The 16,385-nt window shown below is 47.2% G+C and overlaps 1 protein-coding gene across 2 annotated transcripts in view; it reads left to right on the top strand.

Annotated features, from left to right (window-relative positions):
• Positions 1–16,385, top strand: part of CASS4 (Cas scaffold protein family member 4) — a 36,049-nt gene that overhangs the window by 9,831 nt on the left and 9,833 nt on the right. For both annotated transcript variants that reach the window (XM_038572646.1, XM_038572645.1), the window contains exon 2: positions 11,046–11,468. In XM_038572646.1, the coding sequence (XP_038428574.1) occupies positions 11,046–11,468 (423 nt within the window). The remainder of the gene's footprint in view (positions 1–11,045; positions 11,469–16,385) is intronic.

Here is a 16,385-nt window from a genome sequence, read left to right on the forward strand (position 1 = left end):
TGTGGAAAGCTACTGAAACCCGCGGGGGGAACCAGAAGTTAGGGCACCAGCTTCTTCCTTGGACGCTTGTTCCAAAGGGAGATGCTTAAAGGGGAGAGAGGGGGCGCCCAGGGTGGCCCAGTCAGTTTAGCATCTGCCTTCGGCTCAGGTTGTGATCCTGGGGTCCTGGGATTGAGTCCCATGTTGGCCCTGGGATCGAGTCCCAGGTCATGATCTCAAGGTCCTAGGACCAAGTCCCCTATTGGTCCTGGGATGGAATCCCAGGTCATGATCTCAAGGTCCTGGGATCGAGTCCCAGATCATGATCTCAGGGCCCTGGGATCGAGTCCCAGGTCATGATCTCAGGGTTCTAGGAACGAGTCCCCCATTGGTCCTGGGATGGAATCCCAGGTCATAATCTCAGGGTTCTAGGACCAAGTCCCCCATTGGTCCTGGGACAGAATCCCAGGTCATGATTTCAGGGTCCTGGGATCAAGTCCCAGATCATGATCTCAGGGTCCTGGGATAGAGTCCCAGATCATGATCTCAGGGTCCTGGGACCAAGTCCCCCATTGGTCCTGGGATCGAATCCCAGGTCATGATTTCAGGGCCCTGGGATCAAGTCCCAGGTCATGATCTCAGGGTCCTGGGATCAAGTCCTCTCTCTCTTAGATAAATAATAAATAAAATCTTAAAAAAAAAAAAAGAGGTAAGAAGGAAGGAGGGACAAATGGAAAACAGGAAATGGGGTGAAGGGCAAGGAAAGGAAGAGGAGGTGATCCCATCTCAACTGCAGACCTCAGGACACAGCCCCAGGAGAAGGAAGCAGGCCATCTCGCCCCGTCCCCCGTGTTACAGGTGCCACAGCAGCGCTGCTCTCTTGCAGCGGCTCCTCCTGGGTTTCGCTGTCGATGGCATGACTCTGCGTGGAAAACTGCTTTCAGCCAAGATGAGGTTGACTTGGAGGCCAGGCTCCTATCCACTCGGGGCAGAAGGGACAGAAATGATGGACAGTGACCAATCATTCGGGTCTACCAACCTACAGCCATTCTCTTCCAATAGAACCAAAGCCTTTTTTAAAAACTGAAACACATACACGTGGTTTACAAAATTCTAACTGTACCAATGAGCATGGATGGAAGGAACGTCTTCCTTTCACCCCGCATCTCTATAGTTTCCTGGGCTCTGGTTCCCCCGGCCAGAGCGAAAGCCGCAACCAAAACCTTATGTTGTCTTCCAGAAAGATGCTATCCTCCCAACAGCATAAGTGGGTGCATACCATGCACGATTTATCATCCCATTTTTTTTAAATTAATACTGTGTTTTTGGAGAATGTTTCATTTCAACTCATATAAATACCACCTCATTCTGATGGCTGTATGATACCCTGTTATAAAAATGTTTCATTATTTACCAATAATTACATGGAAGCTATTTTACAAATTCTTAGGGCAGGATCTAATTCTGGTTACTGGCCATGCAATGTACACCCCTGAGTTAAAACAGTATTAGCTGACCATCCCTCTCTCCGAGGCATATTTGGTCACTCGCTTGTCTATCGAAATGCGCGTGTCATCTTGCAGTGGAGTCTATGCCGAGCACTGTGATTTGTAGGCCAAAAACTCAGACTCCAGGCTGAAAACTGCCTGTGTTCCGTTCAGTCCTGTGCCTTGCTCACTGAGCATCCTTAGGCTACTTAATCCCCCCCTCTGTGCCTTAGTTTTCTCATCTCTCAAACAGGCTATTAGTAAGTAACTGCTTCATGGGATTGTGTAGACCAAAGGAGATAATCTGGGCGAATTATCGAATTATGGCCTGGCACAGAAGTTGAAACACTGTGAGCTATCCTCACCCAGGAGGCATTGGTTAAATAGTTAACAAAGAAAGTAAAGTGATGCCTGACTCCATATGCAGCCAAAAGATTAGCAGGGATTTTTCTTTCACTTTGATTAATTACAGGAAGTTAGTAGTAGCGGACACACAGCATGTGTAAGAAGAAGGCTGCATTGTTTTGTGGGGTTTGCAAACCAGGAATCCTTTCCAGGCAATCTTTGCCATGACTGCTTAAAACCCTGTCAACCCTGGCATCTCACCTCACGGGATGTTGTTACCCATCAAAACCTCTTACTGAACGAGTGTCATGTAGATACTTGGTCTCTTCCTCAGGGTTGTCCTTCTTCCTCTGTCTTTCTTCCCTTTTTGGAGAATGTGGATGGGAAAACGGAGGTGGTTGAGGGGATTTTGCTTCTGCTCTTGGAAACTTATATTTTCTTTTTAACATAATGTGCTTTTACAAATGATGGAAAGTAAACATGCGCAAACCAAGCAATAGCACCATTCTCTCTGCTTTCGTCTTCCCAAGCCTATCTGCATATTTACGGAGCATGAAATACTTCCAGTGAATTCTTCTAGTGCGTTTGAGGGGAGATGATTGTCCTTAGCGACAATCAAAGGGCTTTCTCAGCCCTGCGTCTACTCCTGGGCATCTGATTCTGGATTCAGCCGCCCCATAGAAGTATATGAGAGAAGCTTTCACTGATCTCAAAGTCAAGGCTCCTACAGCCAGGGGAAGCCCTTTATTAACCTCAACGATTCATACTTGCCATATGTCAAAGGCTTTGAAATATTTACAGCGTATGCTTTAAAAAAAATTGTGGTTTATGTGTTACTATTCTCTCATGATCCTCAGAGGGGAAGTATGAACAATTTTGCCACCTTCTCCTGAAACTCAGATTCTTGGAAACAAGTCATGGATTCTGTGAGAAAGAAGCTAAAATGATAAACATGGACATCTCTCAAAGAAGGAGTTTAGTAGAAGACAGGTGGCCATTTAGTCAACAATGAGGTTCTATGACGTTGTAAGAGCAGGGATCCAACCACCACTTGTCACTCATGGTCCTTGCCCCATGGACCATCTCCTCTTGTCTTATTCAGGGCACTTCTTATTTACTATTTCCTGCCCTGAGCTGGTCACTTTGTAGTAGGATTTATGTCCCCAAGGAAATGATGATATTCTGGCTACTTTGAAGGAAACCATCTCAGGGTCTATCCTATCCCCTGGCTACTAACTTTTTACTGTTAGGAATACAAGAGGATGGAGGTGGGGATAGCACTTGTATCAGCTGTGATGCTGATCTGACCCCTGTGAAAGGGAGGACAGAAGAGCAGATCACCTGTTAAGAGAAGCCCTGCACTGAGCAAAAATGCTCCAGCCTCCTGCCCATTAACTTTGGGTTTGCCAAGGAAAACAGCCTGAGGGCCTCTAAGACCCTAGGTGTGGGCTGGACTCAGCAGCAGAGCACTTCACTTAGCCCAAGAAGTTATATTTTAAAATCTGTATGAGCATGCCACAGCCTCCAGCACTCCCAAATGCCTTATACCTGGCCTGCCTCAATATCCTTTCTGCCCAGATCCTATAATCATGTGAGATTGCTGCTCCTTCCTATGGATGTCTTTAAAGCCACTTCTTCTAAAAGCACTTGCATTTAGACTTTAGCAGATCAGAGCAAGATGTTAACCTGGACTTGGAGAGGCCGTGCATGAGGCTGGCAAAGCAGACTTTGGAATCAGACAGACTCAAATCTGAATCCCTACACAACTGTCTGCTGCTGTGTGTCCTTAGGCAGGCCATGTAACCTCTCCTGGTCTCAGGCACATAAAGCTCTCAAATGAGGCAAACCCAGAAGACAGCATCCAGGGTCCCCGTCCTGCCCTAATGCTCTGAGTTTCTGCAGCTTCGCTCTTTCAAGTGAAGTAGAGAAAATAAAAATGGAAAGTAAAGCCAGAAGGCAAGCAGAGCTCTTGCAGTTTCCAAGGAGCTGTGCCCACCCTCCTGGTCTAGAGGGTGATGAGTGAAGAAGCACAGAACTGAAGCTTCTGCAGGTGGCATCTCCATGGGCTCGTTCCATCTGGTTCTGCTTAGAACTGTAGCTGCTGCGGAAGACAGAAAGGACGAGAACCAATTCTCTCTCTCCATTTCTTGCTCTCCCTGGTCCATACCACGTCCCTCCTCCCTTCTCTGGTAATCATAACCCTGCCCTTCTTTCAAGATTCGCCTCAAAGACTGCATGCCATCACCACCTGCTCCCTACGGCTAACTTAAATCCAACCTGTACCCTCATCTCAGCGACGGGCATCCCCCACCTGGACTGGGGTATTGGCTTTGACGAGCCTCTTTGGCCTCACAGTAGCCCCACTCCGATCCCTTTCACCCAGCAACCAGATAAAGAATCAAGCTCCAGATCCTCTGTTTGCTTGTCTTCAGCCAGCCTGGTCACTTTTCAGTTCCTTTAGCTTGCTACCCACTGCACACACACGCACACACACACACTCCGTCTCCTCCCTCAGCCCTCAGACATTTCTCTTCCTCCGCCTGGATGCTCTCTCCCCCAACTCTTGCTCTGACTCCTACTCACCCCCAGAGCACAACCTTCACAGCTCCTTTCTCGCTACACCCATATTTCTCACAACTTCCATATTCTCCTTCATTGCCCGAAGAGGGGTGGAAACCTGTATTGCTTTCCATGAAAATCTGATTGGACTTTGCCTCCTCTACTGGAACGTAGATTGGCATGAGATCAGGAACTGTTTTGTTCGCTGCTGTGTCTCCAGCAGAGCACTGGGCTTATACAATCTTCGTGAATGAATGAATGAATGAATGAATGAATGAATAAATGAATGATGTAACAACATCCCAGATTTCTCTAATTGTAGCTAATTATTCCCATAGCTCATTGCTGATTCAACATAGACGAACACATTGCATCTGGCAGTTGTGCAAAGGTCTCTCCAGAATGAGAACATTATTCTTCGCCTTCGTCTCTTTCTTCCAGCTCCATATTCATTTTCCTTTTCCCTCCTCTAGCTGCTGTATGGAGATGGGCATTTGAGGGAAATGCCGTTTTTGGAAATTAGTTAGGAATATTTCTTTTTTTTTTTTAATTTTTATTTATTTATTTATGATAGTCACAGAGAGAGAGAGAGGCAGAGACATAGGCAGAGGGAGAAGCAGGCTCCATGCACCAGGAGCCTGATGTGGGATTTGATCCCAGGTCTCCAGGATCGCGCCCTGGGCCAAAGGCAGGCACCAAACCGCTGCGCCACCCAGGGATCCCCAGGAATATTTCTTTCACTGCTCATAGAAGTTAGCTGCCAGTGTGCCCGCAGGGAACAAAACTATAAACACATATCTTCCTTCATCTCTTAAATATCTGCACAGATGTTTCCAAATTAACACCCTATTAAAAAAAATACCTTGTGAGTGGTCTCAGAGATTATTGCAGTTGTTGTTAGGTTCTCTCGTGGTGGGCTGACAGTTGCTTCCAAGTATTGTCTATAAAAGCTGAGGACAGTGCCAGGAACATAGGTGCACGATGAGTGTTTGCTGCTGCTGTTTCTTCTCTTCCTCCCCACACCACCAGTCAGCCCAAAAGAGTCTGGCTTGCCTTGACTGGGTTCGTTCCTCAGCATGCCCACAGGCTCAGCATCTCAGGCCTGTGTGGATCCAGAGGAGGAGACTAGCCTTAAGTGGGGGTCAGGGACACCTCTGCAAGAGGTGATTTTCATTCAGGGAAAGCCTCTGCAGGAAATGACCTTTGAGCTGAGATCCGAAGGAGGTGCCAAGTGATGCAAGGTCTGGTGTAAGAGGGCTCTGGGCAGGAGGAATAGCAAGGGCAACGGTCCTGAGGTGGAAACAGGCTTAGTGCATCTGGGAAGAGTGAGAAAACAATGGGGCTGAAGAAAAATTAGCAGGCAGAGTGGTGGGCCAGGAGGGTGACCAGACAGGGAGCGCAGGTTTTGTTCTAAGTGTATTTCTAAGTCATTGGAGGTTTTTAAATAACAGATCAATATGATCTGGTTTATGGATATAAATACTTATGTGTATAAATGTCTGGAAAATGAATTGTAAGGGAATGGTGCACTAATGGATATGGGGAGAGCAGTTAGGGTCCAAGTGACCTTTAGACAAGTCATTTGACCTCTCTGACCCTCAGTCTCTTCCTCTGTAAAATGAGGATAAGAAAACCCACCTCTGAGGCTTCTGAGAGTTAAATGATAATAATGACTGCAGTGCCCCCAACACCAAATAGGGCCCCCTTCAACATGGTCCTCTGTTTTCTAGATGAAGAGCCCCCAAGACACCTCACTTGTGCTAAATTCTTTTGGAACAGAAACTTTGATGGGCTTTGTTATTAAAACTCTGAGACACTGACTGCATGAGGTGTCCAGAAACATCCCTGCCAGTTATAACGATGGGAATTAGTGATAGCAACAGACGCAGGATTTTCCTTTGCTGGGAGTTTATGGCCTGTAAGGTAGGCGTGGTTGTACCCCCAGGCTGCAGGCCGGAAGCCCGGAGTAAACCTTGCCTCCCAAATAAGACTGGGGTTGTCCATCTTGGACAGCTGTGGGTGCCCAGGGGCGTGGGTGACCAGACAAACCCACTATTCTCTGGGAAATAGTCCCTGCCTCTCGCAATAGGCAAATCCACCGACGAAGCTGTTGCCAATCTGGACGCTTCCGAGCAGCTGCCACGCTGCAGCAACTGCTTTGTCTGGACATACACATGATCTTGTTTCTAGACAAATGCAAGCACAACTCAGATGATCGGCTTTTTCTTTTATGGATGTGTCAAGTGTCTTTCATAAGATGGAAGATGAAATGGTGATTGGCTGGAGACTGTTTTTGTTTTCTTGCCTGTGTGGACAGTTGAAGTGTAATGTTCAAGACAGTAAAATCATGACTCTCAGGAGAATTTAAAATGACCTCACGTCAAAGATTTTATTAAACTCATCAATGAATGGGAGAAACAGTAAGATGTTCAAACTAAGTCAAAGAGCATTTGAGAACCTAGGTAGTTGTAGGCAATTTTTTTTAAAGGTCTTATTTATTTATTGAGAGAGCATGAGAGAAAGAGAGAGAGACAGAGAGACAGAGAGAGAGCATGAGCAGGGGAAGGGGCAGAGGGAGAGGGAGAAGCAGACTCTGCTGAGCGGGGAGCCCGACATGGATTCTAGGACCCTGGGATCATGGCCTGAGCCGAAGGCAGACGTTTAACCAACTGAGTGCCCCCGTTGTAGATAATTTAATAAAAGATTATTAAGAGACGATTGCAAGGCTAGTTATACATCTGGTTAAAGTCTGACAAAGTAGTAAACTATAAACTTTCAGGTTCGTTTCTTACTATACAGAGATTATTATTATTTAACTAGAAAAAAATCTACAAAGTAGCATGGAACTTCACTGAATCCTGGCCTTTAATCCGTACTCTTTATAAGATTCTAAAACTCTGTTCCCTCTAAATGCTTCATCTTTGCTGGATTCTCCAAGCTGGAAAGGCGCTCACACCACATTGACGGGACAGTCACTGAGTGGGCAGATTAGCCAGGTCCTGAGCCCACCTTCTGGAACGTCTTGATGGTCATTCTCACCATCAAGAGATGGTGATGGCCACCTAAGGAGATGGGCAGAGAGTCACAGAGAGCCTCCATCTACTCTACTCTAGAAGGAAACAGGGGCTCTCACCTTGGTGCTGTGTGTCTCTTTATCTCCCAAAGACTTGAACGCAGGGGCATTACATTGTGCGTCCATATCCACCCATTAACTCAAAAAGTGGCCAACGAGCAGCTCCTATACCGGAAGCTGGAGATGCTGTTAGAGCAAGGAAGGTGTGCTCTCCAGAGCCAGTGCTCTAGCCTGGACATAGACACCACATAGACAATCATCACCTACTTAGTGAATTATATGTGATTATCATCAGCACCGATATGGAAAAGCATTGAGCAAAAGAATTGGAGAGGCCTAGTGTAGTCTAGGGGAGTCTGAGCATCAGGGAATCTTTTGCAGGGAAGGGACATCTATATGGAGCCTGGAAAGATGAGTGGGTCTGACCAGGCACCCAGCTGCTCACTCTTTCAGGTAGAGGGAACAGCCTGTGTGAAGGACTCAAACCCCCACAAAGGGTGGTGCTCTTGTGGGGCTGATGAGGAAGTTGATACCACGAGCCTGGAAATGTAGGCGGGGGTGGGATCTCTTAGGGCCTGAAGGTTTGGGCAGAGTAAAGGCTCCAAGGGAGCCATCGAAAGCTCAGAGTGGACCATCACATGATCAAAATTGGTGGCCCCACACAAGCACAGGGGACAGTGCCATACCTCACACACATTCAGCCAAGGTCGGCTTCCCTTACAAAGGAATATGTGGCTGGCCAAGGGGACACTTCATGGGGTCCCTCACACCCAGAAGGCAGTCGGTGTCTTATTAGCCCTAACTTGGCTTTCTGCTTTTCAGTGCAACCCCCCAAACATGCACACTCTGCCTCCAACCAGTGAGATCTGCGCCATCCCTCTCAGGGAGGGTTTCTGGTTCCCCAGGGATGGGAGAGGAGATGCCCACAGGCAGGCATGTCCTTCGCAACACACATGCCTCTAACACTTCAGGAACATGTTCCTTTTTAAAAATGAGTTAATTTCCAAAAATGTATTTAAAAAAAAACAGTTCAGGGATCCCTGGGTGGCGCAGCGGTTTGGCGCCTGCCTTTGACCCAGGGCGCGATCCTGGAGACCCGGGATCGAATCCCACATCGGGCTCCCGGTGCATGGAGCCTGCTTCTCCCTCTGCCTATGTCTCTGCCTCTCTCTCTCTCTCTGTGACTATCATAAATAAATAAAAATTTAAAAAAAAAAAAAAAAAAAAAAACAGTTCAAGTTTCCACGACAAAGATTTTTAAACAAATGCACCATCCAACCAAGATCATGACAAGGGTCATGGGGTGTGAGGAAATGAGCAGTCTTGTTCCACTGTTGGGACGGAAGTGTACACAGGTCAACTGTGCCTGAGGGCAATGAGGGAGGGGAGCTCTAAGGATTTTACCCACCTGGAAATTTATTTTCAGGAAATTCTCTGTGAAAATAAATGAGACTTGCAAATATTTGACTATAAAGATGATCATCTTTGCACTGTTTGGAATAACTGAAAACTGGAATTAGCTAGCATGACGCAGAAGCAGGAAGAACAAGCATGGTTCACCCTTAAAACAGAAAACAGTGCCACTGTTTAAAAGGATACTGAGTCATGTGTCTTTGGGGGCACAGAAATATATTCATAACCTATCATTAAGCAGGGGGAAACAGCAGATTGTAAAACTGTATGTAGCATATGATCCCATGAGGTTTTTAAAATACAACTGACTCTGGGTATATAAATGGACAAATAAAAAATAAAATAAAATAAAATAAAATAAAATGACAAATATGCACAAGATCCAAGAGGTCATGAACAAAAGGAGTGACAGTGGTTTTCTGTGGTAGGCATTTCTGTTTTCTTCTACCTGCTTCTCATTATTTTATGGTCTCTCTGTTGTGAACTTTTATTGCTTTTGTAGTAAGAAGAAGGTTCCATGGATGAAACTTGTTCATGGTCTCTGAGGATCTCAACTGCAGTAGATTTTATGTGGGATTTTCAGTGTCTGCATGGAGAATTTGATTCCACTTATGCTTCTCAGATACACGTGTAACAATGCTTCTCTAAATACCTATAGACCTGACTGTGGTTTAAGGTGATACTTTTCAATAGTTGGACATCCAATTCCATTTTTGTTTGTTTGTTTGTTTTTTGTTTTGTTTTGTTTTTTGTTTTTTTTTTCAATTCCATTTTTGTAACAGAAGAACTTTATGCAGAAAATAAATAAAAAGCAACACTTCTTAACAAACGTAATGGGGTGGTTGAACATTTTTGCTTCATTTTATTTATAAACTGTATGTACTAGGAGCTAGTGAGTATAAAAAGTATAATTAACTAAACTTAGTTAAAGAAAGAAAAAAGCAACCAGAAGGATAAATACCAAAATGGTATGAAAAGGTACCTCTGAGTGGTGGGTTTATGGGTAATTTTCACTTACCTCTTTTTGCTTCCATATATTTCCTAATTTTTCTGTGATAAGTGTGCACTGATATAGTAACAAGTGATTATGTTAAAACCCAGAGAAACAAACTGCCTTTGTTTAATTATAGCAGAAAATCCATATAAGAAGGATGCTTACCCATGGCTGCCCCTGCGACAGGGTGATTTACCTTTGAGGATCATGTGGCTTATGGAAAGACAATGAGTCTGAGAATTATGGAGACTGACTGGATTTTTTAAAAGAATTTTATTTCTAGTATTTTATTTCTTTATTTGAGAGAGAGAGAGAGAGAGAATGAGCATAGGCAGGGGGAAGGATAGAGGGAGAAGGACAAGCTGACTCCCTGCTGAGCATGGAGACCGACTTGGGGCTTGATCCCAGGACCCCAAGAACATAAGCTGAGCTAAAGGCAGATGCTTAATCAGCTGAGCCACCCAGGCGCCCCTGACTGGGTTTTGATCCTGGCTATGTGACCATAGACTAGTCACTAACCCCCATATCTCTGCTTCATAGTTAATGAACATTCACTGAACATCTCCTATGCACCTGAGTCTGTGCTGGGGCCAGAGCAGCACATAAGTGAGATATGGTCCCAGGCAGTCATGGAGCTTCCAATCCAATTCAGGAGAAAAATAACAAGCAGAGAAAGAGCACCACGATCATTATGACAGTAACAGCCAACCTTTACGGAGCACCTACTAAATGCCAGGCATTGTTCAGTGAGCTTTATGTACATAACAACCCTTTTCATTCTCACCCCCTGAGGGAGGTATTATCATTAGTCCCATTTTACAGACCAGGAAATGGAGGCCCAGAGAGAGTGGCTCATTTGCTCAAAGGCACACAGTTAGGAAGTCATCAAGCCAGGATTTCAATTCGACTACATGCTATGCTGCACTCACCCGTGCAGGGTCATGGTCATCACAAATTGAAACAGTGCCGTGGGGGTACATTCAGGAGACTTGCCAAATTAGACTGGCCTGAAGAGATGACATTTCACCAGAGACCCCAAGGATGGGTAGGAAACAATCAGGCAAAGAGTAGGGAACAAGAGCCTGTGCGTCAAGGAAACATATGACTGTCCTCTAGTGTTTCTAAGCCAGTGGCGTAGGTGGAGTGGTTGTCAGCAACAGTAATAACAATGAATGCTTTCTCCTCCCACCCCCAGACACTCTTGGCCAGAGCACTTTACGACAACCACCCAGATTGTTCCTATGAGCTGGCTTTCTGCAGAGGAGACATCTTGACCATCCTGGAACAAGACGTGCCAGAAAGCGAGGGCTGGTGGAAGTGTTTGCTCCACGGGAGGCAAGGTCTGGCTCCTGCCAACCGCCTCCAAATCCTCCCTGAGGCCCCTGCAGACAGGCCCTGTCCCCCTTTCCTGAGAGGCCTGGAAGAAGGTCTCGCCAGCTCCAAGGAGACCTACCAGGTGCCCACCCTGCTCAAGCCCCTGACTCCAGGCCCCGTGTACGAGCACATGAAGAGTTGGGTGGAGGGGCCTCCACCTGCCACCGCCGAAATCTACGAATTCCCCGACCCACCTGCCAGTGCCAGAATCATCTGTGAAAAGACTCTAACCTTTCCAAAACAGGTATGCATGTTTCCAAATAAAACAGATGGGTCAAGGAGTATGTGAGACACCCAGGGGCTTACCTCTGCCTTGAATTCTTGGTGTCTATCAGGAAGGATCAAATGTGCTAAGTGGGAACCTGGACTCCTCTGACTCGGTGATGATTTCCTTGGCAGGAAATTGGATGCTTAGTGGGGCTGGTCATGAAAGTATTAAGAACTTTCGCGGTGGCCTCTTGGTGCACTAGGACTTCTAGTGATGGGTTCAAAGGCAAGGAATCACCCAACAGATTTAATATCTATATTCCCTTCAACCCAAGAGACTTTACTTCCAGTATTGCTACAGAAACACACAAGAAGGCAAACATATCTGGGTGAGGAGGCCATGGCCATAATAGCATTTTTTTTTTTTTTTTTGGTCACAGGGTAAAATAGTAGATGACTAAATGGTTGTTAATGAGGGAGGATTGGTTACCTAACTTTTTATTATCCCTACAACATACTAGGCACTTGTCAAAAAAAAAAAAAAAAAAGATGAAGTAATTCTAGGGGACATGTATCAGGGCGAAAAAACAATCATTTAAACAAAAACCAAACAAAGACTAAAAAAAAAAAGAAAAAAGAAATAGAAAGAAAAAAAAGAAAAGAAAAATCTGTGTTTGTATATGTGTGCATGCCCATCCAGAAGAGATCACACACCAATAGTGGCTCCCCTTAAGAAGTGGAGTTGATCATTTTTATGTTCCTGGGACTGTGCCTGGCTGGGGTGGGTACTCAGTAAATACATGATGAGCAGAGAGATAAGGAAGCTGATTTGTGTGTTATATGCAGTATGTATTGCATCTGCAATTTTTTAAAATAGCCATTTAAAAAGCAGAGGGAAAGAAGCACCAGGTAAATGCAGAATGAACACTTTTTTTTTTTTTTTTTTAAGAAGGAAAGAAATTTAAAGAACAGAGGAGAAAAATCAAGTGTTGTTTTTCCCAGGCCAGGCCTTCACGAGGTGTTAAGCATGCAGAAAAGATCTGCGTGGTCTCCGGTCACTGTGGGCATTTCCTGCACACTCTGCCTCCAGCTCAAAGGACACATCCCACCTGGCTCGAGCTCCAGGCAGGGGGGTCCTGGCCAGGTCTATGTCCAGGAAGGCTGCTCCCCCTGATGTACATGCTGGGGGCCCTGGGAAGGTCCTGCTAACCATGCATGCCTTCTCCACACCACTTCCGACCAGAGAAAGGTGTTGATTTCTTAGAATATTTTAAACACTTCAGATTTTCTAACCCCCCGGGCTGCCAGGTGGAGAACCAGACATTTGTTACGCAGAACAGCTGCCATTCAGAGGCGCTGGCTACAAACACCAAAATGAAGCTGGTCAAGCCTTCTACAGCTGCCCCCAAGGTGGACCCTAAGGCACTTTTCTGGAACAGCTGGCCAGTCGAGGCCTGGCATGCTCAGCTGCTGTCTGAGCAGCTGACTCCAGGCAGGGCCTTGGTGGCGGTTTCTCCAAGAACAAGTGGCCTTTTCTGAAGTGACTTTGAGTTTCCTCCTCTCCCTAAAAGGCAAACAGGTGCCATGTCTGCGGTCCACCAGGTATCCCTAGCACCCCAGCCAGCGCAGGCTCCTACAACTTTAACGTTTTTGTTTTTAAAGGTTTTACTTATTTATTCATGAGAGACACCGAGAGAGGCAGAGACGCAGGCAGAGGGAGAAGTAGGCTCCATGCGGGACTCGATCCCAGGACCCCGGGGATCACACCCTGAGCCAAAGGCAGAGGCTCAACCACTGAGCCACCCAGGCGTCCCCAACGTTAACACTTGCTAAGTAAATGAAGTGACTGTGGACTCCAAGTTCTAGACTGGCATCATGATAAAGACGAGTTTACTTTCTAAACCTAACTCAGAAAAGGGTCAGAGCATGGGCTGTGCGAGTCGCCTCGACACGAAGCGTGTCTGTGATTGGAGCCCTCCTACATGTGAGGCTGCGGCCGTGCACACAAACCACAGCCACCCGAGGGGAATTCAGAAACCAGGGGCTCTTGGCCACTCAAGGAAGCTGCTTGACGTGGCCCCAGTAAAACACCTGGGGAAGTTTCCTGCCTGTTTCCTCTGTGGCTGCTCCATCTGCATTTTTGCTTCCTCCTTCCCCACTTTTTTTGTATCGCCTTCTCTCTGCTTTGGGGGCGGGGGGTTGTCTCAGAGCAAGAGGTGCCACCTGTGGCTTGGAAATCAGCAGGGCTGGCTGATGGGGCTGATGGGGCCATGCTGGGAGAGGGGACACGTCCCAACGCTCCTCTGTAACTCTGTGTCTTACTCTGCCATTTCGAAGTCTTGAAGTTTTACTTCTGGCTATTCTAAATAATTCCACTGTTTCCTCTGCTACGAGAAGGAAGGAGCTAGAAGAGGTGGATCAGTTCAGGGGCACCTGGGTGGTCCAGTGGTTGAGCATCTGCCTTTGGCTCAGGGTGTGATCCCAGGGTCCTGGGATCGAGTCCCACATGGGGGTCCCCGTGGGGAGCCTGTCTCTCCCTCTGTGTCTCTGCTCCTCTGTGTGTGTGTGTCTCAGGAATAAATAAATTTTAAAAATCTTTCAAAAGAAAACCGGTTCAGAATCTTCTGATCTGCGGAAGAGGAGCCCTCGCCACCCCGCTCGTGTAGTCTGGGGGTCGGCCCTGACTCTGTGGTGGTGGAGGGAGTGCATACTAAGTAGAAGCACTTGATGGGACGAGCCAAGTCCAGCCACAAGCTTGGAGCTGTTTTCCAACGGGCAGTTCATGGGCTTGGAACCGGCCCATGCGACCAGATGACCCATTTCACAGACCCCCCTCCTTATCCCCTGCTTTGACTCTCACTCAAGTAAGATGGCCAAAAATTAAAAACCAAGAAAGGTGAAAAGATATCACTTTTTTTCGAGTTGTCTGATCAAGGGACCCCCGTATCAGAAGCAGACATCTCTGGAAGAGACCTATGTGGGTCTTGAGGACAACTCTTCACTTTCCAAACAGGGAACTAATTCCCAGAGAGGTGGGGTGGCCCATCCAGGGTCACAGGGTGACGGATGCCCAGGACCGAAGCTTCTGTGAGTCTGCCCACAGCTGTCCCTGCACCTAGCCTCTGCATGCCCCTGCCCTTGGCTGTCCTGACTCCACGGCTGACACTGTCCATTCTTTGCAATGAGCTTTTTACTGAGACGTAACCTCCAGATCCTAAGGGTGTAGCTTAGTCACTAGCATCCAGATCAAGGGACTGAACAAAACTAGCACCCCAGGAGCCCCCTCACACTTTCTCCTGGTCACTTAACTTCCTCTGGGGTGGCCACTATCTTGAGATTTGTTTTACTTTTTATTTCAACTTCCTTAATAGAATAGGACTGGCCTGACTTTTTTTTTAATCACCATACAGAGAACATATTTGATGCTGGTTTGAATTCAGGAAGGGGAATCTTTAGTATTTCAAGTAAAAGGGGTTCCAACTTCCCAGTGGGGTTACTTTCAGACCCACTAGTTCTTTTCTTTCTTTCTTTCTTTTATTTGAGAAACAGATAGAGAGGCAGAGTCACAGGCAGAGGGTGAAGCAGGCTCCATGCAGGGAGCCCGACGTGGGACTCGATCCCGGGTCTCCAGGATCACACCCTGGGCTGAAGGAGGCACTAAACCACTGAGCCACCCGGGCTGCCCGGACCCACTAGTTCTTGAACAGGAGTTCCCTCCTATCCTCCTAAACCTTTGAAACCGTGGTGCCCAAACATTGTTCCTTAATTTCTTTTCCAAGAAAACACTGGGCATTTTCGAGCCAGCTTCCTCTACCTGAAATTCCCACCGGAAAGTCCCTCTGTCCTCTGCAGGTGGTCTACCCACAAAGCCAGCTACAAAAGAAAAGGAGCCTCGGGGTCCTAGAGGGTAATAGGCAATGGAAGTGCATTTGGAAAAGCTCTGTGGTAGGAGAGAGCTTGGGATGTTGGAATAAGCCCGGACTGGAGGTGATGGCCCTTGGCCTAGCCCGAGACACACCATGCACGGTCACTGCGATTGGACAGGGCAGGCCTGTCGGGAGCTTGGATTTAACCCCGAGTGGGGTGGAAAACCACTGTCATAGCCTAAGAGCAGCAGGGGCGAAGTCAGGTTTCCTGCCCCACCGCAGGGAGAGCATTCATAGAGCAGAGGAACCGTGGGGCGTCTCACAAACACAAGCTCCCTTGAGCACAGTTAGTTATCGGGTTGGGAAAAGGTGGGGTTTAGGTGACGGGTACGCAGAGGCTCTATGCAAAATGGGGCGGCGTGTAAAGGGTTGGCATCAGCCCAGGCTGCAAAGCAGGCTCCTCTCTCCTTGGGACCCTCCAGGTTGGGGTAGACGTGGAATGTCCCATCTGATGCCACCTGCCTGGAGCTCTGTGTCAGGGGTGGAAAGCGAGCCTGCTTCTCTGACAAGAGTGGGATGTTTCCTTTTCCCTAATAGAACTTCAGGCTGCAATGCTCCTGAGAACCTAGGACTTTAGAGAACCAGGTTTCTCTGTAAGAAAGCAGTTAGCATTCGGAGGGACCTTATTTTGACACGTGACAGCTGACTGTGTCCTGGGGGAAAGGGGGCTGTCTGTCCTGTTTGCTTTGCAGCTGCTTTACCTGCACCAGTTATTCCAGCCCAATCGGTGGTGGGACCCACTGGTCTGCTACCACTGCCTCAAGGGGTACCAGTTCTTTCACCCCAAACAAACAAATCAATAAGTAGGTTCTAGCATTTCCTTCATGCCAGGCACAGAGGTGGGTTGCCCTCCTGAACAAAGGGACTCTGCTCTAGTCATCAGCTGCTCCTCTATCTGGACCGCCCACCCATCTGCACCTCTTCAGGTCCTAACCATCCTCGCGATCCAATTCAGAAAGCCCTGGGTGCCCAGTGGGAAATACATCTCCCTCTGCCAGACTCTCTGGACTTGACCCTTTCCTCTCCTC

The sequence above is a fragment of the Canis lupus genome, chromosome 24 (genome assembly GCF_011100685.1).
Source record: "Canis lupus familiaris isolate Mischka breed German Shepherd chromosome 24, alternate assembly UU_Cfam_GSD_1.0, whole genome shotgun sequence".
Taxonomy (NCBI): domain Eukaryota; kingdom Metazoa; phylum Chordata; class Mammalia; order Carnivora; family Canidae; genus Canis; species Canis lupus.